General features: G+C 37.2%; 14 protein-coding genes across 14 annotated transcripts; 7 read left to right on the forward strand and 7 right to left on the reverse strand.

The window, feature by feature from the left end:
- Window positions 1-101: 101 nt before the first annotated feature.
- B0P05DRAFT_446978 (uncharacterized protein) lies at window positions 102-461 on the forward strand (the record flags this gene model as incomplete). The annotated part of the gene is made up of 1 exon (XM_051573822.1): window positions 102-461. A coding segment is annotated over one exon (360 nt), but the record flags the coding sequence as incomplete, so codon positions are not given.
- A 5,250-nt stretch (window positions 462-5,711) lies between these two features.
- B0P05DRAFT_551631 (uncharacterized protein) lies at window positions 5,712-6,231 on the forward strand. The gene has a single exon (XM_051579387.1). The coding sequence runs from the start codon at window positions 5,747-5,749 to the stop codon at window positions 5,954-5,956; it is 210 nt and encodes a 69-aa protein (XP_051432587.1). The 5' UTR covers window positions 5,712-5,746; the 3' UTR covers window positions 5,957-6,231.
- Window positions 6,232-6,736: 505 nt separating this feature from the next.
- Window positions 6,737-7,165, forward strand: B0P05DRAFT_495325 (uncharacterized protein). The gene is made up of 2 exons (XM_051575372.1): window positions 6,737-6,931; window positions 6,972-7,165. The coding sequence occupies exons 1-2, from the start codon at window positions 6,787-6,789 to the stop codon at window positions 7,124-7,126; spliced, it is 300 nt and encodes a 99-aa protein (XP_051432588.1). The 5' UTR covers window positions 6,737-6,786; the 3' UTR covers window positions 7,127-7,165.
- Window position 7,166: 1 nt separating this feature from the next.
- Window positions 7,167-8,037, reverse strand: B0P05DRAFT_551634 (phosphoribosyltransferase-like protein). The gene is made up of 5 exons (XM_051579388.1): window positions 7,892-8,037; window positions 7,792-7,846; window positions 7,542-7,741; window positions 7,260-7,502; window positions 7,167-7,211 (listed from the first exon to the last, which is right to left on the reverse strand). The coding sequence occupies exons 1-5, from the start codon at window positions 8,015-8,017 to the stop codon at window positions 7,182-7,184; spliced, it is 654 nt and encodes a 217-aa protein (XP_051432589.1). The 5' UTR covers window positions 8,018-8,037; the 3' UTR covers window positions 7,167-7,181.
- Window positions 8,038-8,069: 32 nt separating this feature from the next.
- Window positions 8,070-9,495, reverse strand: B0P05DRAFT_551636 (triose-phosphate transporter family-domain-containing protein). Its single transcript, XM_051579389.1, has 4 exons — window positions 9,036-9,495; window positions 8,948-8,966; window positions 8,801-8,905; window positions 8,070-8,750 (listed from the first exon to the last, which is right to left on the reverse strand). Exons 1-4 carry the CDS (start codon window positions 9,320-9,322, stop codon window positions 8,364-8,366), a joined length of 798 nt encoding a protein of 265 aa, XP_051432590.1. The 5' UTR covers window positions 9,323-9,495; the 3' UTR covers window positions 8,070-8,363.
- Window positions 9,363-10,779, reverse strand: B0P05DRAFT_551641 (kinase-like domain-containing protein). The gene has a single exon (XM_051579390.1). The coding sequence runs from the start codon at window positions 10,547-10,549 to the stop codon at window positions 9,467-9,469; it is 1,083 nt and encodes a 360-aa protein (XP_051432591.1). The 5' UTR covers window positions 10,550-10,779; the 3' UTR covers window positions 9,363-9,466.
- Window position 10,780: 1 nt separating this feature from the next.
- On the reverse strand, window positions 10,781-13,091 carry B0P05DRAFT_551646 (uncharacterized protein). Its single transcript, XM_051579391.1, has one exon. The coding sequence runs from the start codon at window positions 12,935-12,937 to the stop codon at window positions 10,883-10,885; it is 2,055 nt and encodes a 684-aa protein (XP_051432592.1). The 5' UTR covers window positions 12,938-13,091; the 3' UTR covers window positions 10,781-10,882.
- Window positions 13,092-13,332, reverse strand: B0P05DRAFT_551648 (uncharacterized protein). Its single transcript, XM_051579392.1, has one exon. The coding sequence runs from the start codon at window positions 13,284-13,286 to the stop codon at window positions 13,125-13,127; it is 162 nt and encodes a 53-aa protein (XP_051432593.1). The 5' UTR covers window positions 13,287-13,332; the 3' UTR covers window positions 13,092-13,124.
- A 131-nt stretch (window positions 13,333-13,463) lies between these two features.
- Window positions 13,464-14,262, reverse strand: B0P05DRAFT_551649 (uncharacterized protein). The gene has a single exon (XM_051579393.1). It carries the CDS (start codon window positions 14,137-14,139, stop codon window positions 13,660-13,662), a length of 480 nt encoding a protein of 159 aa, XP_051432594.1. The 5' UTR covers window positions 14,140-14,262; the 3' UTR covers window positions 13,464-13,659.
- A 46-nt stretch (window positions 14,263-14,308) lies between these two features.
- B0P05DRAFT_551651 (uncharacterized protein) lies at window positions 14,309-15,307 on the forward strand. The gene is made up of 3 exons (XM_051579394.1): window positions 14,309-14,421; window positions 14,474-14,728; window positions 14,771-15,307. Exons 1-3 carry the CDS (start codon window positions 14,326-14,328, stop codon window positions 15,215-15,217), a joined length of 798 nt encoding a protein of 265 aa, XP_051432595.1. The 5' UTR covers window positions 14,309-14,325; the 3' UTR covers window positions 15,218-15,307.
- Window positions 15,308-15,450: 143 nt separating this feature from the next.
- Window positions 15,451-15,882, forward strand: B0P05DRAFT_474818 (mitochondrial ribosomal protein L28-domain-containing protein; the record flags this gene model as incomplete). The annotated part of the gene is made up of 1 exon (XM_051574806.1): window positions 15,451-15,882. One exon carries the CDS (start codon window positions 15,451-15,453, stop codon window positions 15,880-15,882), a length of 432 nt encoding a protein of 143 aa, XP_051432596.1.
- Window positions 15,883-16,462: 580 nt separating this feature from the next.
- Window positions 16,463-22,549, reverse strand: B0P05DRAFT_495339 (uncharacterized protein). Its single transcript, XM_051575373.1, has 14 exons — window positions 22,386-22,549; window positions 22,161-22,327; window positions 21,495-22,111; window positions 21,403-21,450; window positions 19,580-21,360; window positions 18,722-19,531; window positions 18,569-18,679; window positions 18,454-18,524; window positions 17,890-18,408; window positions 17,775-17,843; window positions 17,383-17,725; window positions 17,008-17,334; window positions 16,747-16,944; window positions 16,463-16,698 (listed from the first exon to the last, which is right to left on the reverse strand). Exons 1-14 carry the CDS (start codon window positions 22,503-22,505, stop codon window positions 16,570-16,572), a joined length of 5,310 nt encoding a protein of 1,769 aa, XP_051432597.1. The 5' UTR covers window positions 22,506-22,549; the 3' UTR covers window positions 16,463-16,569.
- A 1,322-nt stretch (window positions 22,550-23,871) lies between these two features.
- B0P05DRAFT_551660 (uncharacterized protein) lies at window positions 23,872-24,075 on the forward strand (the record flags this gene model as incomplete). The annotated part of the gene is made up of 1 exon (XM_051579395.1): window positions 23,872-24,075. A coding segment is annotated over one exon (204 nt), but the record flags the coding sequence as incomplete, so codon positions are not given.
- An 830-nt stretch (window positions 24,076-24,905) lies between these two features.
- B0P05DRAFT_551662 (uncharacterized protein) lies at window positions 24,906-26,568 on the forward strand. The gene is made up of 2 exons (XM_051579396.1): window positions 24,906-25,365; window positions 25,408-26,568. Exons 1-2 carry the CDS (start codon window positions 24,982-24,984, stop codon window positions 26,530-26,532), a joined length of 1,509 nt encoding a protein of 502 aa, XP_051432599.1. The 5' UTR covers window positions 24,906-24,981; the 3' UTR covers window positions 26,533-26,568.
- The last annotated feature ends 563 nt before the right edge of the window (window positions 26,569-27,131 follow it).

Raw genomic sequence — 27,131 nt, forward strand, 5'->3', positions numbered from 1 at the left:
TTGAGAATGGTAGTTTCAAACCTCTCAACGCCTATTCAACTTCTGTGGAATCTAAAGAACGAAACTCCACTGTAATCGATTGTGTTCAATTTTTGGGCATGGAAGAAGTATTGAAGACAGCATTGATCAATACCTTTGAACGCTTTAGCGATGTTTTGAACATTAGTATCTCCAAGTGCGCTGACTCCGATTGGTTCACTGGTCGCGGTTTTGCTACACTTAATGGGGATAAACTAAAAGAAGCAACGTATGCAGCTGAGCTCACTCCTCAAGTGGAACTTGTAGGTTTTCCAGGAGTATTACTGAACATTGTTTGGTCTCAAATGAAGCCTATTTGCACTGACTGTCATACGGGCGAACACATCAAATTTGACTGCCCCAAAAGAGCCAGAGAGCCATGCATCCACTGCAAGAGTCCTAATTACTTGCAAGCCAAATGCCCTACGGCACCTTGGAATTGTGACCCCAAAATAAACAAAACAGGAGGAATGTCCAAAAGTGGAAAGTCTAGACCTGAAGAGGAGTCAGATATGACAGCTGGCTTTAAAAGTAACAATACTGCAGGAATTAGACGAGAGATCCATTTGCTCGAACTACTCAAGAATGATCCAAAGCCGCAGGCAGTAGAAAGTGAAGCGACTGTTATGGAAGAAGTAGTAGATTTGGAGAACAGAAGCGTAATGATAAGTAGATGTGCCAGCGAACCAAGTCACCCTATGAAGGGAGCTGTTACCATCAAGTCAGTTTCTACACCAAGAAGCTCCAGAAGTCACCAAACCAAAAAGCTAGATGATATTATCACCCGCAGACACTCATTCAGCTCGACTATTAAAGAGAAAAGTAAACTAAACAGGACAATTAAGCGTAACTTGTAAGACGCTCTCTCTCCTGAAACAAGTAAATCTTTGACTCCAAATACAAAAAGACTCAGTAAAAACGTTGAAAGTGAAATTGTCACTCAAACGTCTTCTCCTTTTCCTGACAATGGTGGGGAGAAAATGAATGAGCTGGACTAATAATTGGGGGGGCTTAGAAAAAACAAAATGAATACATACAAACACTTATACATTAAAATAGGCTCTGTAAACTGCAGAAACTTACATATGAACAATAACCAACAAACCACAGACAATTTTATTGTTTTACTAAAGACCAAGAAACGGAATATGCTACTATGTCAAGAAACCAATATACCAACCCTCACCTCTGAAGAAGCCATAAACAACATGAAATTCAAGTTCAACTATCACCAAGCAATTTGGACAAAACATCGCTCAATAATCAACTTCAATAATGCTTTAAATTTAGAAGAAATCAAAGTATCTAAAGATGGAAGAATGATCCTAGCTAAGCTAACAACTGTTGACAACTCTATTCCGCCTTTATACATCATGAACCTATATGCACAATCAGGTCTAAAAACTGAACAGGTGACCGAGAGAAACAATCTTTTTAGAGCAACAGTCGAGCTACTACTCAAGACACCAGATATGATTCCTGACCTGATCATGGCTGGTGATTTTAATTTTAGTTTTGATAGCGCAAGTAAACACTCTACAAGAACAAAAGCCAACCCTTAACAACTGATCGAATTCATCAAGGGGCATATGAAAGACTGCATAAATCAACAAGGCGAGCAATATGCCTATACTTGCATCCAAAAGCGAAGCGACAAGGTATCTTCATCAACCATAAATTACATATTTGCCGGACTCAACACTTTCAAACAAATGTCAGATGGTAAGGTGGAATTCTTGAGTGACAAATACACAGATCATGCAACACTAAAGAAAATTCTGACTATTGAGCTACAGAACAATAGGAAAGGCATATGGAGAGACAACCCTTATCTTGCTTAAAATGAAAGATACACTAACAAAGTGAAAAGCGAACTTGACAAATATATACAACACAAGTTAGACCGGCAATACCAGCACAAGACAAGTGGGATTCGATCAGAAACATGGTTAAAAAAGTAACAGCCAACTTCTGCCGTCATCATAACCAGTGGAGAGAAAAGAAATCGAAAGAACTGAATAGAAAACGAAACAAGTTGCTACGACTCTATAGTCAAGACCCTGTATGTTTGAATGCGCCACTACCTCCAGTCCAGAGCCAAATCACCAGATTACAGGAAGAGAAAAGCAATACAGATAAACTCAGAGCCGATCAGAGATGGATCGAAAACAACGAAAAGCCCCTATCCTACATCAAAAACACTATCAAGCGGCGACAAAAGAAAAAGATAATAAGCATTTTGAAACACCCAGCCACTAGTGATGAATGTACAGACAATAACTCCAAGCTAGAAGCTGCCTAAACGTTCTACTCCAAGTTGTGTATAGAAGAGAGAGTTGACATAAACAGTTTAGAACCTATGACGAACCAAATTATCAAAGTCGTGTCTAAAGAAGAGAGTGACAGCTTAATTGAAGAGGCTTACTATGAAGACATCATACTAGGTACACAAAGAAGCCCACGTAAATGTAGTCCAGAGCTAGATGGCATCCCATATGAGATACTCAATATCATTGTTAACCAACCAAGCTGTCGGGATATCATAACACAAGTCTACAATGATGCTATCAAGCTAGGAAAGTTTCCAAGATCATGACAGCACGCGTGTGTTGTACTGCTACCAAAAAAAGGGGGGACTTATCAGACCTAGGAAATTGGAGACCAATCACGCTGATAAATACAGACTGTAAAGTCTTCACTAGGCTAATAAATGCAAGAATGATGAAAATCGCCAATCGGCTTAATGGTGTATAAACAGGTATTTATTTTGTAATCAACATCTACTGAAAAGAGCTTTTTTTTTCTATCATCGACAGTGTATAATAAAATTTGAACGCAAATTTGAAGGTAATGATCAAATTAAGTCGCCTTTTTCATCTTAGTAAACTTGCTTTCTTTTTATTTGAAGCACCTAGAGTTTGTCTTATCTGATTTCGGTTGGATCGGACTCACATTGGGTCATTCTAAAAAAAATTGGAGGAACTTTATTTCATCTTTATAAACCTCCGTGATCCCCCCATGGGACAAAAAATGGACTTATCCAACAGCCAAACAAATAATACCATTCAATTTCTTGGTTCGAAAGACCATGTTTTAAATGAAAAAAGGACTGTTTTGATAGTCTGGTTGTCGAGCAATGGTCTATCAAAGAATGGTGCATTTAAGTTGTGTTTTGAGCATTTTTGCTCTAGATGTCATATAAAATGCGCTGCCTATGGGCTTTCAAAAGTATCTTATGCTACTTTGAGTGCCAAAGAACATAGTAAGATAGCATTTTCTTATGTAGATGTGGGGATAAATGGACACAAAACATACAGGATAGCTATATGCGAAGATTAAAACCAGATTCAATTTCACTGTCCATTCTGCATAGACGCAGTTATTTTGCTTTGGTGTAATAATAAAAGTTGTAGATCTTGGCTTTCTGAGCCTATTAATATGAAAAGCATAGCAACTTTACTATCAAAATATTGAACAAATAGACAGACATGTTTACAAAGCTTTATACTCAAGATTTTAGCAGTAGAGTTGCTGTGTGTTCTACATCAATAGACTCAGAAAGCAAAGAACTACAAATGCTGCCACTATTCCAAAGCAAAATAGCTGCGTCTTTATGCAGCTCTTAGCAGAGGCTCTATTCTGGATGCATCTGGGGAAACAGAGAATTTTCTCCACGTTCATTTTTTATCACTGATGACAAGGCATTTTTTCTTTGCATGATGCTACTTTAAGACTGTTCAAGATGTAAAAAGTTTGAGAAATTACCGATGGGTCCGTTAGTAAGGGTTGTACAGAAATAAAAGCTAAATTAGGCAATACATAAACCTGAATATGTTGACTATAGACAAGAGAAAAGGCTTCAAAGAAAAAAGGGCCATAAGGTTCATTCTTGTGCCTAGAATATTGCAACAAAAAGGATTTATTTATACAGTTTAGACCCTACTAACTCTATAACTCAATTCAGACACGGCAAACTAAACTATGTTTTTTGTGATTTGCTTGGAAATCTGGGCAAATAGCTGCTTTTTTCTCAGTGCATTATTAATCAACTCATGCTGGCACATTTTTTTAATGCTCTATCTTGAATGATTTGATAAAGCAAACACACACATTCATAAGGAGCTTAATCACTCAAATGGAAACAAACATGATGCTTCTATGTAGTAAAGAAACAAATGGTGGCACTTTGTGCTTTCAGCATTTGAAGTCTGAATAGTCAATGACAAATATAGAAAGGATATTCTCTAGAAAGAATACGTTGCTTTGACTCATTTTAACAAGACCACTTTTTTCACATTATTCATATGCTTTGGGCATATACATTATCATATTCGCATGATCCTATCCTGTTTTTTTTTTCTAAAAAAAAACAGACAGCATACATGAAAGAATAGGAAGACGCTTTTTTTAATGCTCATTTGATATTACTCGTGATAAAAAAAAATTGTAGCAGAATAAGGCGCGTAAGGGAAACGTAATGCTAAGAAGGTGACCCAAAAATTAATTACAAATTAAAAAAAAGTCATGAAAAACTGGCCTTTAGGCTAAGCAATAAAGAAACGAATAGAATAATGTATTAATAACCTCATTGAGTTCTTAGTCATTCTGTGCTCTAGCCAAGACGATATACGTAACAAAATATCAATGACTCAAAGCGATAACTTTAAAATTCTACTTTGGATGTGATGACATAGAATTACTGATGCTGCGCAGCAGAGGAAAAGAAACAAGGAAGAAAATAAATGTCGATCCAAACCGATAGGCCCAAGCGCAAAAGAAAAAAAAAGGACATACGTGGTATCATTAGTATCTTAAGGCCGCAGCAGAAAAGCCTATCTTGTAAGCCAAGTGTCAATGAGCTTTTCGCCCTTGTCTCCCTTAGTTACCTTGGCAACGTGGGGAAAGGGTTTGTCGTTGTGCAACAATCCAGAAATACACGTACGCAACATCATTTGAATATGATTATTTTATTGGCTAACGCATACAACAGCATTGGCTTGGTTATTTAGAACTTTAAATGATTGTTCATTGAGTCGTGATCGGTCAAAGAAAAGACCATTGCGCAGAGCTTCGCCATACATCATTGATTTAGCTAGAAATCAATTCTCAACAGAGGTCACCAATCATCTTAAGTTTTGACTCATCCAAAACAAGTTTTTATTGTGTTCCTTCCGGGATCTTCGCTTGCCTTTTCGGATTGCGATCTTCTAGAGATAGATAGTAGATCAAAGACAAGAGGTCTAACATTGCGATTGAACAATCCAAAAAAAAAAAAGAAACTTGGCATTACAACATCATTTATGGAGTACAAGAGACAACATTTATCACATCTATTTAATTTTTTAAAAAACAATGAAGGTCATTTGTTCAGAGTGTTGTCTTTTATACGCAGCATAGTAGATTTTATATGAAGGGTTAATTATTTTTATTTTTATTTTTATTTTGCAATAAGGCACTACCATGGTGATATTATTAAAAATGATATCATGTCTTTGAAAAGCAATGATTTGCGCTTATACCGCAGCTTTTTAATATGACAAGCAATGTGACTCCACCGTAAAAAACGGACCGTGTGGCGAGGACAGATAACGTTCAACTCAAGGCGAATTGATCATAAAAATAGAGTTTGATTGTGTCAACTATATAAAAAGAACCCTTCATACTACTTTCCCTTTTTTTTTGTTCACTTTTCAATATTTCTTCAAATAACAAAGATAACAAATCAACAATGCCTTCTGTTCAATGGGTCTACGCTAATGGTTGCAATTGGGTCACTCTTGATCCCGTCGCTCAAAATCAATGTGAATGCTTATGGTCACATAACTCTTCTAGCTGGATTCAGAGTAATTCGTTTACTTCTCCTGTCTATATTGATATTGGACAAATGGTTTTATTGTGTAATGGTGTTTCTTACAGTATTGCACGCAGAAGAGCTTAATTTAATTAATCACACCTAAGAACGACACTCCTTTATTTATATGCCCTCTCAATAGATCAACTTATGCGACTTTTATACCAACTTATATACCTTGGAATGCTCAATTCACTCAAACCACTCGATCGTTCCTTTTTTAGAATTCAATTTTTCTCTTTTCTGTATTTAGACGTCTATTTATTCTTTTATATGAAATTATGTAAATGAACTTTGTACAAAGTATTGCTTAGCTAATACATCATTGCTGCGCTTATCCAATAAAGGAATTTAAAATGCACCTGATCCAAGCCACTCTACAAAAGTATATATAAATTCCCGAATTTTTTTATTTTTCCCTTTTTTTTTTCTTTGTGCTTAACGGTAAGTGAAATGGATATCAAAAGGTTTCAGTATCTTATCAGTCTATAGAAAGGAGAGAACTTTGGCAATCCCCTTGAGAAGGACGGAATGAGCTTTTGCTCAAACTTACAACACCTCTGCGTGTTTGAAGGCATCGCTCTTCGGAGCATCTAGGCATATTGCCACCATTTTTTTTTTTTAAAAAAAACTAAACAAAATGAAAATGAAAAGGAGGAAGAGAAGAAAGGGAGGGGAAGTGTTTGAACATGACACGATTTATTCTAATAAAAATATTGTTTATCATCTACCAAAATAACTATGCTTCACATATTTTGTGAATTGCTTACTGTTCCTCTGAACCATGTTATCTTTTTTTTTAAAAAAAAAGAACAGGAGATATTCTTTCTATGCAATTTTTTTGAATGTCAGTCACTTATTGACTACGAAAAAGTTTGTTTTTTTACATCCTCTTTTTTTTTTATTTATATCATACTATGGGAAAGACACAAGACGAGTCTATGAGCAATCCTTTTATTCCAAAGGAGTCAGAACTCCATGCTCTAACCAGACAGGAAGAAGAAAACTGTTACAAGGAAATGAAAGCAAATGCTTTAGAAGCTTGTCAATTGCCTATCAAAGGTAATATTGCTTTTTATTGACATAAACTCATACGCTATAGACTTTGTTACTTGTAGTAAAGAACATAATGTGACAGTGATGTGGACTTGTCGAGATAAATTGAAAGCCATGAACAACTGTTTAAATGAAAGGTACCGAGATATAGACAGAACAATAGCCACTTACAAAACAATAGAACAACACAACAAGAATTAGATAAGCTTTTATTAGCCAAATTAGCCAAGAAAAGAGGAGAACAAGTCTAGATAAGTTAGACCGCATATTTCTTTTTACCAACATCCTATAATAAACATGAGACATGCTATGAATGAATATAATATACACTTACACTAATCACACAGATATGATCTAAATCTCTAAAGTATTCATTATAATCCAAAGCATAGCCAACAACAAATGCATCGGGAATAGCAAAGCCAACATAGTCAGGAACATAACCATTGCTTCTCTCGGTCTTCTTCAATAACAAACTAGTCACCTTGATAGATTTAGGTTGAATCTTACCCAATCTTTCCAATAAGCGAACCATAGTAGCACCTGTATCGATAATATCTTCAACAATCAAGAGATTCTACGAGTGTTAAATGACATCATAGGACACACAACTTACTTTATCCTTGAATTCATCTAATTCAGCATCTGTGAGGGAAATCTTGACACCGCCTGTAGATTGATCATTTTCATAAGATTTGACACGAATAAACTCAAGACTCAAGGGAACACTGGTGCCATTCAAACGACGTAATTTCTTGATTTCATTGACCAAGTCAGCAAAGTATTGATGTCCACCCTTCAAAATACAACACACGACTAATATCATTATTATTAGCCTACATCTTTTCTTTTACTATTTACTTTACCTAAGGGTCCTTGAGAATCATCTACAATCATTCTAGCCAACTTTCTAATTCTATCCTGAACAATAAAATGAATATGGACTCTGTTTATGCTTATTTTTACCATAATGACACCATGAGGAATCAAAATACTAGAGACATCTTCTTCATAATGATTAGGAATCACAAAATGATCTAAAGAATAATGATTCTTTTCAACAGTAACATCAATCCAGTCTTGAGGGTTCATAATAACAAGATAAAAAAAAAAGAGAGAGAGAGAGAGAGAGAGAGAGAGAGAGAGAAAAAATTTTTTTATATGCATTTTATTTCATGGGAATCTATTTTTGTGCCTTGATATTAGATAACTCATTTTCATCCTTATCAGATACACCCAATAAAGAATCACCGCCTAATAATTTACTCTTCTTTTTGCCTTCATTCAGTTGAACATTACTATACCAAGCACCGCCAGCTAATGTGAGAATGATACCAAGACCATTGGTAGCAGTAATACTAAGGTCAAAGATAATCACTGCCAATACAATAGACAAGACTTGTTTAACGTTACCTAATCATGGTCAATATTCTATATTTTATCGTATTCTTTCCTTACCAGCTACTGTCATGGTCAAGGCAGACGTCTTTTTGTTGGCAGTAAAACTAACGACATTTAAAAAGAAAGCAATGATACCATTCAACAACAAGGCAGAGAATACATTCCATGTCATCTTGGTCTGATAATACTCTTGTACTAATTCAAATTCGCCTGTAGCGTAAGAATAAAGCATGGTTTGAATAAAAGCTAATGGTGACATTCTCAACAACAAGTCTAATGGATGAAGTTTAAGGCGACCCACTTGAACACGGTTTGTCACTACTGTCTTGACAGCAGCCAAGACGGTACCCAACACAGTCAAAAAGAAACCCATGGCGGTATAGTTATAGTCACCAAATGTAGCAAATGCAACACCCGCAATGACCTAGATAGCAATCAATATACCATATGGATTTGTTCCTATGATGAACTTACAGGAATCAAAGAGATATAGACCATACCAGAATAAGACTTTTTCAAGAACAAGACATTCAACATGACAGTAAAGACAGGTGTCATGGCTCTCACGACTTGATGAAACTAGACACTTGTCAATAAGAACATATAAAACACATCACTTACAGGCACAGTAACCAGATTACTACAATAGAAATGAGATCATGAACTGTTTTTTCTTTTTCTTTTTCTTTTTCTTTTTAGCATTACTTACAGAGACACATTACTAATAGCAATATTAATGGTATACAAAACCGAAAACATAAGCATCACCATGTTTTCTCTTTCACCTAGGTTAGCAGGCTTAAACAGACCCAACTTCCAAAAGGCATAAGAGCCAATAGTACCACAGAGCGTATGAACAGCAGTCAGTGCCCAAGGAAAAGGAAACTGAAACATAGCCATAATAACTTTATTATACAAGGTCAGACCCAAGTTTAAAAAGAAATACATGGCCAACCATAGCATAGAAGACTCTAGACACTGTTGAGAAGTCGCCATCTTGTTTCCTAAAGATAACACAAGAGAGAAAAGAAACTCGCAAAGTGGAGTTTAAATGGACTCATCTAGTCTGTATATATCGTTTGAAGCCACACACACACACACACATATATATATATATATATACGTAGAGGGATATTTTATTTAAAGCCACCAAGATTCTTTTTCTTGGACATGAATAAACAACTCTTCATCTTCAGTTAAATGTTCAAAGTCATCATCTTCATCATCTTCTTCATCTTCAGCCAAGTCTTGTTCAACCATATCAGACCATGAAAGACCTGTTTCATGACTAAAGTAGGCAGAATCATAACTTGCTTTTGTGTTTATGATATCAACAGGCATCACAGTCAGATTGGTTAATGACATCCAGGCTTGTTTCAAGGTTTGAATATCACATCGTTGACGAGGATCGATACACAAGACATGGTCTATTAAGAATTGAGCACAGGCATGGCTCAGACGAGGAAAAAGAGTACACAGACTAGATGGATTTTGCTTGTATTCAGCAAATGTCACATCTTCTGTTGTTGCTTCATACCATGGATTCTTATTGAACAAGAGGGCCAATAACAAAATGCCCAAAGACCAGATATCAGAAGCAGCAGCATCATAAGGTACATCTTGTTCTTCTTGTTCTTCCTCATTCGCAAAATGTTCAGGGCCTAAATAAGTTGTTGAACCACATCCAAATTCCAGAGAAAACCGTTCTTTTGTAGCCAGTCCAAAATCAGCTACTTTACAGACATTCTTTTCAGACAACAAGATATTTTCAAGCTTGATATCACGATGATAAATGCCCTCTGTATGCAAGTATTCAATGCCTTCCAATATCTGTAAAAAGAGTGTCTTGACAAGCTCATCTTCTTTATGAGGATGTTGAATGACATATTCAAACAAATCACCACCATCACAGAGTTCCATGATCATATAGATAAAATCTTGTTCTTGAATGACATCTTTTAGTCCTAATACATGGGGATGATTTAAGGGTTTTTGAATATCCATTTCTAGCTGTTGAAGTTGTAATTGACGAGTATCGAGTCCAGTTTTAGACAGAACCTTAATGGCCACGTATTGATTGTCGATCAGAGATTGACCCAGAAAGAGACAACCATACGAACCACGACCGAGTTCTTCCAAGAGTTGGTATGATTGAATGTGTTTATCAATCATGTTATTTGATATTTGATTCCAGTCTAATAATGTCATAGTATAAGTTTGCATAAAAGTGTATTTAGAGAAACATCATCTTGTAGATGGAATGGAATGGGGGTATAAAGCGTTTTTTTAAATAAAACAAATAATAAAAAAAAAAGTGGGATTTCAAAAAGGAAGGTCAAGCAAGTTAAGAATAGTTATATGTCAATAAACTGTGTATCAACACTCATATAAATACGCACACTTTAGGAGTGAGCAATATGAAGTCAAGAGGGAAAAAGAGAGAGAAAAAGAAAGAAAGAAAGAAAAAAAAGGAAAATTTAATATGGTGTGAGAGAATAATTACAAGTCAGTTTAATGATCTGTGCTTGAAATGAATGTAACGAAAGTCGCATGAATTTACAGTGACACCTTGTCTTTATTATCGAATGATTTCCAATATTTTTCTCGCTCTTTTTGTGCGGGTGTTATTTCTTTTGTTCGCTTGTCTCCTTGGTGTTCTATTCTGCTGTCTTCTTCTAAAGGAATCATGGTCTGTGCAGTGGAAGAAGAAAAAGAGGCAGTTGGTATAGGTTCTTCTTGACGATCGAATCCAAAAGGCATTGTGGGTCGAGGACGATGCACGACTGCATTTGCTTTTAATGACAATGAGACTAAATGCTGATGTTGTAAGCGTGGATTGAGACTGCTTAAAGGGGATGCTATGGGTTTATAACAACTCGAACCTATACTTCCCATGTCCGAACTGGAAGATAAAGTCTGACTGGATTCACTTTGGTTTAGATGATGGCCACTCCATGAAGACTGCAGCGTACGTCGGATCGTATCTACATGGTCATTTTTTATATTCAGTGTGTTATGCTTGAAAGAATAAGGGGAATTAGGGAAGGAGTCAAGAGCATGAGCTGGTTCTTGAGGAGGAGGAGGAGGAGGAGGAGGAGGAGGGGTTGTAAATGATGTAGATAGACTGGTTTGAATCAACTCTGGGTTTGTGTCTATAGGCTCAAATAGATTTCGAAGTGATTTAGGACCTGCTGCTGAACCAGCCATTTTCTTGAGAGAAGCGTGTCGATCCATCGTAGCATAATCTGTCTTGATTTGACTGCTCTGCAATATTTTCTGAAGTTCTTGTACTCGCGTCGATTTCTTTCCTGAAACAGTAGCAGATCCACATAAGGCACTGCCTACCCTATTTCTTGCTGAATCTTCCATGACTGGTAAGGAGTCGAGCATCAGCCCCTCTTTTGTCATATTATCCTTGATGCTTTGGTTGTTGTTATCTCTTACGGTAGCATAAGTAAAAAGCTGCTTATTTGAAGTTAGGATGGTAGGAAAGCTTGGGCTTGTATCACTCGAGGCAATCATGGACCTGGTACGTGATTTACGAGAAGCAGAACGAATGATTTTTCTGGCTGCGTGGGTAGCTTCTTCTTGTGGTGTGATTGGTTCTTTATAATCTTGATCTGATAGATCCTCTTTGGATGCAACACGATGCAAGTCTATTTCTTCTTGTGCATCGTATTGATTTGCTTGTGGCGAAGGCAAGGTGGATGGTATATCGTCAATCATGATCTTGTTGCTTACATTTTCCTTTGTTATTGTTGACCCAAATGGAGCCAAGGGTTTTTTTAGATAGTGATGATTTGTAAAATATCCTCCAGACAGATCAGGTTTAGGCGTCTCGGGTGTCACGGGTGTCACGGGTGTTGTTTGTTGAAAAGAGGGTCGACCGTTAGGAAACCAACTGGAGGCCAAAGACACTTGTCTGCTGATGGGTTTGGTCTCTGGGGGAGTACTAGCAGTCTCATTGGAAAAGAACTGATGGACTGGCAGGTTTTTAGCCGAGGATTTCTTTCGGCGTAACGATTGACGCAAACTACTTTTGATCGTGGCAGCCTTTTGTTGTAAATGAGCAGCAGCCGTGCTTAAAAACGGTTTATCTTCTAATTGAATCGAGGCAAAGTCATGTTGAGAATACCCATAGTAAAGCTCGTTGGAAGCGTCGAGTTCCATCTTATCTGAAAAAAACGAAGCATTGAAAGGAGGTTGGGGTTTCATGGGCATATCTTCGTTCGACACAAGAGGACTGGCCGGATAGGGTGAATACAGCGTACTTTGTGAATGGCATGCTGTCTTTTTAGAGTCGGTGGATAGACGAGAATAAGTCGATTCAGGTTTTGTTAAAGGTGTGGTGGATAACGTTGTATGACAGGGTGGTTGACCGGCATGAGCCTCAATATCATCACGATGGTATGAAGAAGACTTCTCGTGCTTAAATGAATGGATGGGTTCCTTGATTTTTTGTTTAGACATAGGCTCCGTGGGTTCTTGAGCACCTATGACTGTCTTCTTTCGACTAATGCGTTTGCGAATGGTATAATAAGCTCCAGAAAATACAACCATGATAACTAAAAGAACGATAATGAATATAGCCCAAGCAGGGAAAGATGGCATGATATGATTTTGATCAATGAATTAAGCTTGGCTCTTGTTTGATTCTTTCAAGCTGCCTAAAACGGAGAAGAAGGATGAATACAACGTAAACCTAAACTTTACTTTGTACCTTTTTATTATTATTATTATTAAAAGTAGAAAACAAAAAAAGAGAAAGAAAGAGTAAAACAAGAGTCCTATCCTTTTTTTAAGGCTTTCTTTTAGGAGTGTAGTCAAAAGAAAAGGTTAATAGGAGTGCAAGGAAAAAAGAGATACTTGTGTTAGGGGCACAATGGTGAAAACAAAAACAAAAAAAAGTGTATATCTGTATTATTAACAAGCATACAGGAGAAAGCAGGTACCAATGCATGGAAGAAAAGACCTTTTTCAGCAACCCCTATTACTATTGAATAGACAGTAATAAATCAAATGTATAGAAGCTCATATCTATACTCAATTCAAACTTTTTCATTGACCACAACTTGGATCCTAGAGGAGTTTGATTGATGCCTTTCGGAGAAATAGATCTTGAAAACCTTAGATTGTGAACAATTTCGGAAATGTTTAAGCGGACATTAAGTTCGTGAGATACCGTAAAAAGGTCGTATCTTACGCGTTCCCGTCCTCAAGATCCCCCATTGACTAAAAAAAAAGAAAAACTACAAGAATGGAAGAGAGAGAGGGGAGTACTAAAAACCTAGATGGAATTTGAATAGACATTCTGGCATGTACATAATTTTATTTTATCGTTGAGGGCCAACTCTTGCTCTATTTCTACTGAGCCATCGTTTAGCTTTATCCTGACCTGCGTATTTGTCTTGTTCTTCTTTTGAATTAGGAGATGTTGATGTGTTTGGCATCATGATCATACGCTTTAGTTTTGGCCAAAGCTTATTTTTTTTCAGGTTGGATTCAGTATTGTCATGGACTGTAGTGATTTGTTGGGGTATGGATTGAATGATAGAAGCAGACATTGGCCTTGGTGAAGTTTGTGCTCGGGGTCTTGTGTATGTGGATGCAATAGCATTGTATCCTTTAGGGTTTGGTAGTGGATCATCATTAACAATGTTGATGATTGAAAATATGTTTGAAGGTGGAGGAAGTGGTGAGGCATCTAAGGGTGTTGCTAAATCTGTTGAATCAAAGCTATCTTCAGTTAGCCAAGATGTCTCTGAGAAACGAATTGGATTGTTTGTGCTGCTGACAAGACTAGGAAGATCCATCAAAAAGAATGAAAGAATGAATGAAAGAAATAGGAATCAGGCACTTTTAAATACCCCGAAGTATCTTTGTGGATTACCAAATAAATAAGATCTTCTAAATAAAGTATAAAAAAGAATTTCCCAGCCATTTTCTTGTTTTTGTTTTTGTTTTTTGTTTTCTTTTCTTATTCTTATTCTTATAACGATATGGGTCTTGCTCAGTTCCCATTACTTGTTCGTCGTTGGAGAAGATCCACTTTGTATTATAGTGACTATGCGAAATATTCTCAACTAAGAGAATATGTATGTGTATTGTTTGTATCCTCTTGGACCAAAACTCAATAATTTTAAATAGCTACCAGAAGACATATTCCTGTCCCGGGTTACTACTATCAATAGACATGTCTACAGAGAATATCCACACGTTTGGATAGATACGTATGCCTTCTTGCTTGCTGTCACATTTGTTATTGCCACTGCAGCCTTCTCTGTGATTGCCCGTGCTGTTGACTTGTCAATGTGGTATCCTCTTATCCTGTTAAGTGTACCTGCTCTTGTTGCTTTCTTTACCACAAGAAGAAGAAACTCATATTATAGAAGATTAAGTGATGTAACTATATATTCTTGTTATTTTGTGAATAACTCTCGATAGTACTACGATTCACTACAAAGTTGTTTAAAAGAACTCAATTCGCTTGATGTTACTCGACAAATCAAATGGGATTTTAGAAGAGTACGAGAAAGTGACACATCAGCCTCAATGCATCTTAAAGGACGATTAGCGAGATACAATATCAACTGTGTGATTGAAGTGGTACAGATCAATATTGAAAATGAACTAGCTCAAGAAGGAGAAGTGTTACCGGCTTATGATGCTTCTGCAAGAGACACTGTGCTTGCTATTGGACCTGAAATAGAACAAGCGCCGGGTAATCGATCTAGCTACATGACACAAGGGCCAGGGAATGGTTTTCCACCACCTTATCAACATGAAATAATTGAAATGGACTCTGTTCAGCAACCACCACCCGCTTATTTGACAGAAGAGGCTGTTAGAGCTCCTCCTAACACAATTAGTTCTTCTGCTGATCTCACTTGATAATACGCACACACACACACACACACACATACTGCTTGTATTTTATTGTATCATATTCTTATTTATTCCTCTTGTACTATAAATCGTCTGTTTGTAATAGTAATGCAATCAACAGAATAATTATCACATATGATTGGCTATAGCCACGACAGAGTGGCTTGTATTCTCTACAGACAAAATTTGAGGACCAGGGCCCTCTATTTCACACTTTTTACACTTCTTTTTTATATAGAATGAACACTGTACGCTTGAATACTGTTCGACGTCTTCATCAATGTCAAGCTCGATTTTATTCTGCTCCAGTCAACTCAAATTCAGCTGGTGGTGATCCTCGTCTTGAAGTGATTCGTCGTCTTTTGTTTGAACCCACTCGCAGAGAAAGTATGATCAAGTTAGAAGGCGAAATCTTAGAACAACACGAAACCATTGAACGTGCTTGGAAACTTCACCGTATGCGTATGAGAGAAGAAAGAGAGCGTTCACTTGAACGTCAATTTAGAGCCATGAATGCTGCCATGAATGAATTAGAAAAGACCAGTGATCGATTATATAAAGGTGCTCTTGTCAAGAGTCGACACATCACATATCCCAAACAAGCCAAAATCCCCACAGAAACACCATCAGCACAAATTTGGGATTATGGATACAAAGCTCCTACTGCTTAGACCCACTCTTTTAATAAATGTAAATAAAAAAAAAAAGGTTTTAATCGTCACTTTGTCCTGGTGGTTTGATCCGCGTACAATTCGTGCCACAGTTATCACAATCATCCCTGACAGAGTCAAGTACATCTCCACAATGCTTCCATAGATCCGTTAATTTGCCTGTCACATTGTTTTTGAAATATTCGCAGTCTTCTGTATTGAGATCCTCACCCTTGGGACAGTTCTTGTCGAATTGAGCATCTAGATCAGCCAGTAATGTTTGGTTGCATTGTGTAAGGTAACTGTTCCATCCTGCTTGAACATAATCTCCTTTATCAACCTCTTTAATACACCCACAGTTACACATATCGCTTATGTAAGGCTTTTGAACACCTTGACAGACACATGGATCCACTGTAAATACCTGAATCACAAAGGCACAAATAACAATGCAAATAGCAAGAAATTCAGTTGTCTTCATTTAAAGAATGAAAAAAAAAAAAGAAGAAAGAAAAGAACATCTATTTATACCGACGCTTCTCCCTATTCTTTCCGCTTACTCCTGTATTCTCACAACATATTCAAAAAGAAACTATACAGTGTGATGTTGTTAAATGTGGATAAATTGTTTCTTTATGAAGACTGCATTTGTGTTTATCTGACAAACAAAATTATCCCTATTGCAAATGAAGGAGACATGTCAAACTGTTACGCATATAAAAATATTTCTCCTTCTGTACAGCCAAACAAAAGCAATTGATCTGTAGGCACAATACTGAATGAACTCACTTGAGATTTGATTATCGAAGTCTTGAATTTAGAAGAATATGCTTGAAACTAAATAGAGTTAAATGAGCATAAACAGGGATGTGTAGATCGACTTACGTCTTCGTTGATTGGTATAAACGATACTGAATTATTCGCATTGATGGTCAAGATTTCATCCTTGTAAATATCAAGAGAAATAACATCTTGAGGTACAGATATCGTCTTGACAAGAGCTAAGCGATTGACATTCCAACAACAGATCAAGTGGTCAGCTGTAGCACAAGACAAGAGCAATTCGTCTGTATAGAATCTCATCTAGCAAAAAAAAAAAAAAAAAAAAAAAAAGTGTGAGCATGTTGACATATGGGTTGAACTTACAGAAACAATCTCAGTGTCACCACCTTTCCAACTGGCTACTAAAGTACCAGTTCTCGTTTCTATTAATGAAATAGCTCCTGTGGAGAACCCAATGGCAACCAATGTCTCTGACAAGTTGACAGCAATGATCCGAATCATGCCATTCAACATGGAACTTGATTTCCATGTATACAAAGGCTTATAGTTATGAGCATCCAAAAAGGATAAGCTGCCATCCATCGTACCTCCAACCAAATGTCTTGATTGAAAAATAGGCTTAAGAGACACAACAGAAGATCGATTACTGGTAAATTGATGAAGAGAACTACTTGTTTCAGGATCCCATAACTAGGGATGGTGTTAGTACGATAGCATAAGGTTGCATTGACGACTTACATGAACATGTCCATCACAGCTAGCAATGATATCATTGAGTCCACCGGTTGATAAGAAATGAACATCACTAATGACCCCACGACGGTGTCCTGTATAGGTCATTAAACTCTCAGAAAAGGGGTTTGTCTCCCAATTCTCAATCCCATGATGTACATTCAAAGACCAAATTTTGACTGTCTTATCTCGAGAGCCTGAAGCAAACAACTTGGCTGGTTCATTGACTGAAAATGTCTTGACAGAACCATTGTGTCCTGCAAATCCTCGAAGTTTAAGATCATTGAATGAAAACTGCATTGAATTTGACATTTCTTCAGAATTGGTGGATAAAAATCGATTCCAGTTTCTATAGGAGGTAGTTAGATGAAACATGTCGTCTACTCATGCTCTGTTACTTTTTATCTTCTGGAGAAGGCTTCCATTTCGTCTTCCATGGTAAGACACTTGTAGGCACTTTGGTTTTACTAAAATGAATGTGTTGGAAACTATATAGAGCATAAACAAACCTACATTTCTTTGTCTACAGGTTTTGTTGTCTTGCTGGTGTCTTTCTGCTGACTTGTATCATTTGCATTTATAGAACTCTTTTCATCACTCGGTAATGAAGAAGACATGGTCATTGCAAAAGTAGAACTAAACATGTATAAATCCTTGGTCGCATACTCGTAAAGTTTGTCTCCATCAATCGACTGAATACTGTGTTTAGTGGACATGTCTTCCATGGTTTGTTTCGTCGATAGTGAAGACGAAGAGGTAGAAGATGATGATGATGATGAATTGATAGACGTTTGAGAAGATCTGGCTTCTGCTTCAGTCACTGACATACGCTTGTTGGGTATCATCCATGACATAAATTTGCTACTGGCTGAATTGGACTGTAAAGTTGATGTGGTTTCTGATTTAGTAGGTAAAATCATGACAGGTGGTTTTTTAGATCCTATGTGACTGACACGAGAAGAGACAGAGGCTGTAGGTATCTGTAGATTAGTAGAAGCAAAGTGATGAAACATCATGGTTTCAATAGCTTCACTATATAGACAGGTCAGATTAAGTTTGAGCTTGGATCATACGTACCTGGTAGGTATAACACGTCGCATCTTTTCAATCGTCAAAATCAGGCAAAATCGATAATACGAATACATCATCTCATCATAATATAAGTAAGCCATAAACAAAAGGCCTGACTTACCTGATAGCTCTTGAGAGAAGTCAACGAATGACCAAGTTGGTTTGCAAGTTCTTCATCACCTGCTACAGTAACTGAGAAGCCAGAAAAGTATTTTTGAAGCGTGGATACAATCTACCAGACCCATTAGCTCTTGTCACTAGTGTATCTACTTACGGTTGATTCCCATTCTTGTGTTGTTAGTTTTTGACTTGCCACTAACAAATAATCCATTGTTTTCATGCTAATAGTAAGGCGCAATCGAAGTTGTTCTTGAGACATGGATTGATTTTCTTCTTCCGTAGCTGCTTGCGGCACAGGTTCTAACAGTCGATATAAAGTCGAAATAAAACCAGATTTGAGTTCAGTAACAAGCGTATCGTTTGTCATATAAGGCACCAAGTCTTGCAACAAAGTCAAGATGGAGCAAACTGTCTTTGCGTTCTTTAGTGTGATTGAAGCAGCAGATGGCTTATGGTATGTATCGATCAAACTAATCAAATAAGCATACTGAACAGCTGTGAATGTTGAGCCAAATCCTCCAATGATTCGAACTGTCGTATGGATCAGACCAGGACGTACCAAGTTATCGCGAAAAATAATCTTGACGAGTTGGCGAACAATGTGTTTGGATGTTAAGACAGGGCCTAACAAGGTACAGATATATTCAAGTGAATCGCCTGCAAGAGACTTTGTATCGCTTTCTTGAATAGCTAATGCTTCAAGATAACAAGGGAGCATTTGTTGTAAAAAGATGGAAATACCAAGTCTTTTGACAAATTCATAAATGGTCTTTTCTTCAAAAAGGACTTTGGGAATGTTGGGACGTAGTGCTTCAAACATGGAAATAATTCGTTTTAAAAGATGTTGACGTGCTCTTTCAGGACCTAATCGTTGAGCTAATTTAGGGAACAGACTGACAGATCCAATACGGGTTTCTATATGCGTAAATAATTGAGAGAAACTAGGCAATAGCAGTAAAAAAGCCTATTCAATGTCAAATTGCATATCCTTCCTCTTTCTCTCTATTGTTACCTCATCTTCTATATCACAAATACGGTCAATCCATTTGTCTGCAAGATAAAGTCTTCTCGACCATTCCGCTTGGTGAAAACTGGCCAAATACTCATACATTTCAGGAATCATACTTGGAAATGGGATAGAATAACGAGCATCACATACTGTCATCACAGGAAACGAAGCGCACAAAATTGACTTTGCACTCGGCCTCTCGTACCAGTTCTCAGCCTGAAGAGCAGCAAGTACACCCACGATAGAGGGTGGTAAATCGGATGTGCCTGTGGACTCTACGTCGCAGCCCAATTCGTTCTGGTTGGGTTCAAGATACCCATTGGCATTTGCTTGCAGGGTTTCATCTGTGTCCATGGACCGAGCGTTTCTTGCAGTATAAATGGCTTGAATGATCTGACTTAGACATAGCATATCATAAGCAGTACCCACAGAGAACGCATTGGCTACAGGTTCAGTAGGATGAGTGGGATCGATCATGAACCGGCGAGACGGATTAGGATACACAGGATTTTCAACACGTTCAGCGTAACACATAATGGACTTGTATTTAGCTGCGAAATTTACCATGTCTTCATAATGATCTAAATCATCAATAAAATAATTATCATTAAACATAGATGGTAAGCGAATGGGTTCAGAGCGCAAGGCAGATATCAAGGGCTCTGCTGCCAACAAAGAAGCTGGCAAACTGCGACTTGTGTCGATGGAAGATGCTGTAGAATGAATAGAAGGCGTGCGATCTCTATTCGTGCTGATGGCAATGGATGGAGTGGCTGCAGTACCTGTGGTCGTAGTGGTGGTGGTAGGCGATGCTACATGAGACAAAAGCCCTGTGGTTGCACTATCAAGACTAGCATTCTTTGACAAAACGGTTTGGCGAGTTCTTACACTGCTGCTTCGATGCGTTCTGTTAGTGATGGTCGGCAAAAAAGAGGCGGTATCTTCTGTCTTTTTAGATAGAGATAGTTTGGTGTGTTCTTCATTCTCTTCTTCATGATTTTGATCGTTTTCAATTGCTTCCGTGGCTTTGAAATTGGCTAGATCAGCTTCTTTTCTTGTTTTACCCCAGTTGCAGCCTCGTTGAGGATGCTTTTCTTTAAAGAGTTGGATGATACCATGTTTCATGAAACTATTTTGACCAGCCAACAAAGGCAATGCTACATTTTTGGCTTCTACAGCACCTTTGCCTGTCAAATCTTTACCAAATGTCAAATCAATCCAGTGATGAAGATTGGCCGATACATAGTCGCTTTCCAGAGCCTCCGAGTGTTTTCGAATAAAGTCTTCAGGCGAAGAAGCCCATGAAGGGATTTGGATATCGGGCATATCCGGATGAATGGACTTAAAGATAGTTGGGTCCGTATAGAATTCAGGTATACATTCATCCGGTGTCCATTGATATAGACGTTGCATCGACGAAGGGTATTCGTTGGGCTCATATTTGGATCTGACGAATTGACACAAGACAGGGATAGGCGTCTTTCTGGCTTGATAGACATAATAGGTGATGTCGGATAGGATATCTGTGATATGATGAGGAACAGGTCCATCAAACGTAAAGTCAAGTTGCTCATCGCCCTTGTTGATACGGAACTTTGTTTGCGTAAAGTTACGCCAACCATCTTCCACAGCATCACCCGAGAAATCAGTGATCCAAGGCAAAATAGGGTAAAAGTTAGGGTCACCTTCTCTTCTGCCAGCTAGATGGTTAAGTGCCATCAAATAAGTAAAGTTGGAAATGTTACCCCTGACCCAACTAACCACTAAAGGCTCTTGAGGTATTTCTACAAGAATGTCAACACAGAGGTCTATTGTATGAACTTTACCCTTTGTCATTCTGGATACCTCCTTATCATGAAGCCACTTCTTCAAGTCTATAGGATGTTTTAGGCTTTTCATCACACGATTATCAACTTACTAAAGTCAGGAGAATGAGGCTCAAACTCAATACCAGCCAACTGAATCCATAAATTCTCATCCACTAAAACACTGGATGCCTTTAGACTACCATGCAAAATGCCACGATCATGTAAACTAGCAGTTATTCTCAGCAGTTGGTAGACCACAAAGTATTTCTTGAGATTTGAACTCAATACACCTGGATTGTAAGTAAGCAAGTCTTGCAATGTAGTGCCTCGATAAGAAGTTAGGAAATAAAATGCATCGTCTGACTCAATAATGGCAAACACATCAGGCAAATTTGAGTTTGCCAGGTCTATAACATCCTCTTTGCTTTCTTGTGTGTCTGTTTCCTGAAGTTGTACAACAATGTGTTCATCCTGGCTGCTTTCTGTCTTTTTGAACCATTTGCAATTGGGCCAAAGCATAGACTGGATCTTTTTGACTTTGGCTAAAGGGTCCCGATCTTGTACAGCAAGACAATAGTCGCCAAACTGATCTCGCAAAGATTCAATCTTTTGATCGGCGCCTTTGCCTTCGAGTAAAGACTGAATGTAATTGATCAATGGCCATCTATCTTCTTCTGTCTGCTGCGTTTGGTTTTTCGATGTTGATACTGACTCATAAAGTGGCAAACTATAGGTAGATGTCTATTAATCTGATTACTGTGCCGTATTGAGGGTACCTTGATGCCATGGGTTTTGATAAAACAGAAACATAGACATTGATCGTAGGCAATTGTTTCTGTAAGGAGCCCTCAGTCGCAATACGAGACGAACTTGGATTCTTAAGCATGATATTCTCGAGTGCTATGGAGGCCTGACTTAGTTTTTCAACCCATTCTGTGTCTACCTAGAAAAGACTGGGTTGAATAAATATTTTGCATAAAATAAAGAGTTGGATAGCTTACGACACAGCATGCACTGAAGCCTGTCTTTCGGTCCAAGGGGAAGAAGGGGAACGCGACATCTATCTTGAGATCTTGGTATATTTTCTGTTTGATTTCTTGCGTACTATAGCTATTTCCCATATTACACTTGCTCAGGTACAGACAAGATATATATATATATATATATATATAAAGAAAAAAAGAGAGAGAGAACTGTTACGAATCAGGCGTGACGATAAATGGAAGGGAGTGAGTTTGTGTAACAGTCAAGAAAGGAGATTCATAATGAACATACCAAATCAGGTTCATTGCATATATATATTTTTTTTTTGCGTGTATTCTACTTTGTTGTAAATGATTTCTTATTGCCTGATAATAGATACAATGATACCTTGTATGAAAATTATTTGTATTGTATAAGTGCTATTTTGAGTTGTGTTTGGAAGCAATGTTATTTATTTCAAGACAATTTTTCGCAGTAAACTAAGAAAATGGTGCTTAAGGAAGGACATTGATTTGATGTATATGACTACCAAAAAGAACAATAGCCATCTTAGTTCGCTCATTATCATACGTTGTAATTACTGGTTAACTTTTAATTCCATTTGATATGAGCAAAATCAATTATGCACACTATATACTCAATACACTTTTCATCTTCAGTTTATGGCTTTCTCGAATACCAAGCGTATTATAGGATCTTCGTTTATAAACTAATTCTACAATTCGTTTTTGAATAACTTTGACAAGCGTAATGGTTTCACCAGCGGATTGGCGGCCCGCTGCAGGTGCGGGTGTTTATCAGAAACAACCATCATCTTTACCGTCAGGCTCCCTTTTTTTTTAGTTTTCTATCTTTGAGCATACATAATAGAACATATTCATGCAAAAATATAGCACGTTTCGAAAAAGTCAAAAATCGTCAATTTATCCTTATGATCCCGGTAGAAGTTTATATTTATTTGAAATGTTTTGAAGATTGGACCCTATGGGGTAAATGTCTAACCATCAGTTCAAAAAAAAAAAAAAAAAAAAAAAAAAAAAAAGTACAAAAAAACCATAGTGATAAATATTAGAAAAAAAGGACAGGAAACATAGACGATCATGTATACAGGTAAGAAGAGATAAAAAAGAAAAAAAAAAGGAAAAGAGGGCATGCCACTATTTCTGGAAGTAAGCAAATTTTTGCTCGAATCTCATATTTTCTAGATCCTCCCTTCATTATCAAGAATTAAAAGTTAGATACCAGCAATTGCAGAAGAAGTGATTCTGGATATTTGTTCGTTTTTTGGATTTGTTTAACTCAAGTTGAAAAGCCTTGAATTTCTGAGAGGACTTTCTCAACTAAATATAACTATTATAAAATGAATACTGTCGATTTAGGCTGGGCTTTGTTGTATCTTAGTTGAGTTCATAGGTGGGCAATGATGATTTGGAAGAGAGAGAGAGGGGGGGGGGAAAGAAGAAGAACATTTTTCAAGACAACATGTTACTGATTTCATTAGATCATGCAAATGGTATTGTGCCTTTTAGGCTATATGTGTTTAACCTAATTGGGTTTGTGAACATATGGCTGTTTCTACTATATTTTATGTATGGTTTAATGGCCATCTTTTGTATGTTATGTATTATAGAGCTTCTTAACAATTTGACGCTTTTCATGAGCAGATATAGTCTTTTTTTTTATTTAGGCGAATCAAGTGCGGTTTAATAAGCTATTTTACTTGGACAGCCAATCTAATAGTATATTGCTTACTCATGCAATAGAGACACTAAGCAAATACATGCTTTAATAGTGAAAAAAGACAGTAATTCATACATGTCTTTGTCTTTTTCTTAGACAAACGAAGACGCTTCAAGGCCTATTTATACATGTATAAATGCCCCAAATACCTACAAGCAATGTTTACTAACATCCATGGTATTTTTGGGATTGATTTGAACCAAAAAAAGCGACCTGAAAAAAATGGCCAAAAACCTCTCAAAGGCAAAGGGTACTCCACATCCCAAGCATTAGCCATGACCACAGAGAACACCGGTATAGAAGATGGAACAAGCAGAGGTCTATGCATATACTTGTTGGTTGTCTTGATGATACTGCCTCAATAGCCCATATCAACAACCATGGATGCTGTATCAATAAACCCACATCCCAAGCATTAGCCATGACCACAGAGAACACCGGTATAGAAGATGGAACAAGCAGAGGTCTATGCATATACTTGTTGGTTGTCTTGATGATACTGCCTCAATAGCCCATATCAACAACCATGGATGCTGTATCAATAAACCCACATCCCAAGCATTAGCCATGACCACAGAGAACACCGGTATAGAAGATGGAGCTAAGCCGATATAAACAATTGGTTTCTATAAAGCAATAATTTGAACATCAAGTTGCATTGTTCAAAGATACCTTGTTGGTTTAAGTGACTTTATAGCTGTAGATATACACTAAGGTGATAACTAAAATATCATCATGTAGTTTAAGCCAGGAAATAAAGGGTGTGAATATTTTTTAAAGGTTAGTTTATTCTATTTCAACAGTCACATTCGAAATTGGTCTTACCTCCGTTTCTTCTGGAAGAATGCTTTTTATTTTCTTACCGTGTATACAATGTCACAAACCTTTTCTCTCAATCTAAAGGAAGACAAATCTACAATTAGAAAAATCATGTCTGTCTATTTGAAGAAGACCCCAGTCTCACAATGGAAACACGAAAAGGTGGCGCGTCTATTAATCGATAAAGGCTTAAGGGTTACCCTTATTGATGCCGATTTGAAAGAATTAGGCGATGTGTATTTAGAAGAGGCCAATAAAGTATATAAGACGCGTAACGTGAAATATTCTGACGACGAAAAGCAAAAAATGGAGACATTACCGAACAGTATGCACGATATCTGTACATCAATTCAAGTCAAAAAGTTATTCTACTCATCTCAAGTTACAGATGAACTTGATGAAAATTCAATCACCTGTAAAGTTCAAGAAAAAAACAACCAAAAAGAAGCCAACATGTCTAAAGCCCAAGAAAAAAACAACCAAAAAGAAGCCAACATGTCTAAATTTCAACAAATGAACCATATTGATAAGATGAAGTACTTATGCGAAAAGTTTGGGAACGAAGGGAACCTTGATTTTATGAAAGATAAGATTGCATCCCGTTTTCAGCCATATCTACCGCAACTCATGAGCCATTTTCAGATTCACCTACAACCATTTACAACAAGAAAAGAGCGAGAGATGCTGCTACTAATAGCCAAATGCAAATCAAAATGTGATATTGATAAGTTATTATCAGACTTTTACGCCGACAAGACCATTTTAACTCCAATGTGTCGCTACATCAGGCTAGCTTTAGCAACATCTGTGGAACTTTGGTCCTCCGGTCAACTCTTGCAAAATGATGATAACGAATCATGGTACAGAACTCATGTCTATTCAGCAATTTGGGACAACGCGTTTTTACACGACAAGAATTTTATGTCTAAAAGAACCGATTGTTATTCCAGCATAACTAAAGAATTCAGTAACGTCAAAAATCAGCGGGTCGATTTTATATTACGTAATATAAACGACAATTCTGACTATCTATCGACTGAGGAAAAACCAGATTTTGTTAAAGGAAAAATACTACAGAATCTAATGCTCAGGAAATGGACAAATCGACTTGGTAGTGTAGACATTATGAAGGAATTCGAAGCCATAACTTGTCAATGGGAAGGTCTGAAACTTATAATATTTGCCACAAGATATATTTCAGAGAAACATAGCATTACGTATAAAAAGGGCTCGTACATAATGCCTAAAGAAGAAACTCATACCGCCTCATTTGCCAGGTTATTAGCAGCAGTCTTATCTTTGAAACGACTGGTCTTGGTTAATTACACAAAACTCAACACTGTTTTGGAGACTAAACACAGCTACGAACTTCAAACCATGCAGTTTTCTCAAGAAGATGAATTTAATTTGCGATCAGATAGTACAGAAGAATATGAAGCTCAAGAAGATGAACGCGAGACTGCCACAATTGATGTACACTTGGAGTCTGATATTCTCTCTGCATTAGATGAAATTGAAACTGATCTTGAAGAGGATATTGTTACTTTTAAAGATTGGGAAGAATTCATGATGGAACGCGGAAGAAAAAGAAAGAACATGTCCTAAAGTTAATAAAATTCCTTTAAGAAGTATAGCAAAGTATTCAACAATAGCATGATGAATGATTTATGTATTGAGTTAACTGTTATAGTATGCTAAAAAAAAAAAGGTACATAATGGAAATATAAACACCACAGGACGGAAGAGAGAATTAGCTGTCGCTTTGTACTGGATATAGCAAGGGTATCAGCCAAAGGAGAAAAGTCAAACCAGAGATATCTTTTTCTTCGCTTGAGAAGGACTTGTCAGGAAGATCCATACTCTCAATTTCAAGAAGTAGTTGGCAAATGATTGGACACCAATCTGACCATCGTGCGTAACAGTCAGATCTTTGAGCTTATAGGCTTGGAGGGCATGATATTCTAGGGAACTGGTTCAAGACATAATTAATTGGATTAGGCTGTATATCAGCTGGTGACCGCAAGCGTTCAGCAGTGCGCAGGTAACCCAGTACATGTCTTTTACTGATAGGTGATGAACCACATGAGCAAGTAGAGGTGTACTTTGAAATCCACCCAAAGCGCCAAGAGAATCCTTTGACGGCCATAGATCGACATAGGCAGCAGCAAGATAGGATCAATCCAACCAACAAAAGGCCTGCAGGC

The sequence above is a fragment of the Gilbertella persicaria genome (genome assembly GCF_025201335.1).
Source record: "Gilbertella persicaria strain CBS 190.32 chromosome Unknown B0P05scaffold_34, whole genome shotgun sequence".
NCBI classification, from domain to species: Eukaryota; Fungi; Mucoromycota; class Mucoromycetes; order Mucorales; family Choanephoraceae; genus Gilbertella; species Gilbertella persicaria.

Coding starts and splice junctions, on each gene's coding strand:
- B0P05DRAFT_551631 (XM_051579387.1), top strand. CDS start 5,747: ATGCCTTCTGTTCAATGGGTCTACGCTAATGGTTGCAATTGGGTCACT.
- B0P05DRAFT_551634 (XM_051579388.1), bottom strand. CDS start 8,017: ATGAACCCTCAAGACTGGATTGATGTTACTGTTGAAAAGAATCATTAT. Junction 7,742..7,791: donor TGATTCTCAAGGACCCTTAG/GTAAAGTAAATA, acceptor TAATGATATTAG/TCGTGTGTTGTATTTTGAAG. Junction 7,212..7,259: donor ATCATATCTGTGTGATTAGT/GTAAGTGTATAT, acceptor TGTTTATTATAG/GATGTTGGTAAAAAGAAATA.
- B0P05DRAFT_495339 (XM_051575373.1), bottom strand. CDS start 22,505: ATGGGAAATAGCTATAGTACGCAAGAAATCAAACAGAAAATATACCAA. Junction 18,525..18,568: donor CTTCTCTCAAGAGCTATCAG/GTAAGTCAGGCC, acceptor TATTATGATGAG/ATGATGTATTCGTATTATCG. Junction 16,945..17,007: donor GTGACACTGAGATTGTTTCT/GTAAGTTCAACC, acceptor TTTTTTTGCTAG/ATGAGATTCTATACAGACGA.
- B0P05DRAFT_551649 (XM_051579393.1), bottom strand. CDS start 14,139: ATGGATCTTCCTAGTCTTGTCAGCAGCACAAACAATCCAATTCGTTTC.
- B0P05DRAFT_551651 (XM_051579394.1), top strand. CDS start 14,326: ATGGGTCTTGCTCAGTTCCCATTACTTGTTCGTCGTTGGAGAAGATCC. Junction 14,422..14,473: donor ATTCTCAACTAAGAGAATAT/GTATGTGTATTG, acceptor AATTTTAAATAG/CTACCAGAAGACATATTCCT. Junction 14,729..14,770: donor ATTATAGAAGATTAAGTGAT/GTAACTATATAT, acceptor AACTCTCGATAG/TACTACGATTCACTACAAAG.
- B0P05DRAFT_551641 (XM_051579390.1), bottom strand. CDS start 10,549: ATGCAAACTTATACTATGACATTATTAGACTGGAATCAAATATCAAAT.
- B0P05DRAFT_495325 (XM_051575372.1), top strand. CDS start 6,787: ATGGGAAAGACACAAGACGAGTCTATGAGCAATCCTTTTATTCCAAAG. Junction 6,932..6,971: donor TTGTCAATTGCCTATCAAAG/GTAATATTGCTT, acceptor CATACGCTATAG/ACTTTGTTACTTGTAGTAAA.
- B0P05DRAFT_551636 (XM_051579389.1), bottom strand. CDS start 9,322: ATGGCGACTTCTCAACAGTGTCTAGAGTCTTCTATGCTATGGTTGGCC. Junction 8,751..8,800: donor TCTATATCTCTTTGATTCCT/GTAAGTTCATCA, acceptor ATTGCTATCTAG/GTCATTGCGGGTGTTGCATT.
- B0P05DRAFT_551646 (XM_051579391.1), bottom strand. CDS start 12,937: ATGCCATCTTTCCCTGCTTGGGCTATATTCATTATCGTTCTTTTAGTT.
- B0P05DRAFT_551648 (XM_051579392.1), bottom strand. CDS start 13,286: ATGCATTGGTACCTGCTTTCTCCTGTATGCTTGTTAATAATACAGATA.
- B0P05DRAFT_551662 (XM_051579396.1), top strand. CDS start 24,982: ATGTCACAAACCTTTTCTCTCAATCTAAAGGAAGACAAATCTACAATT. Junction 25,366..25,407: donor AAGTTCAAGAAAAAAACAAC/CAAAAAGAAGCC, acceptor GAAAAAAACAAC/CAAAAAGAAGCCAACATGTC.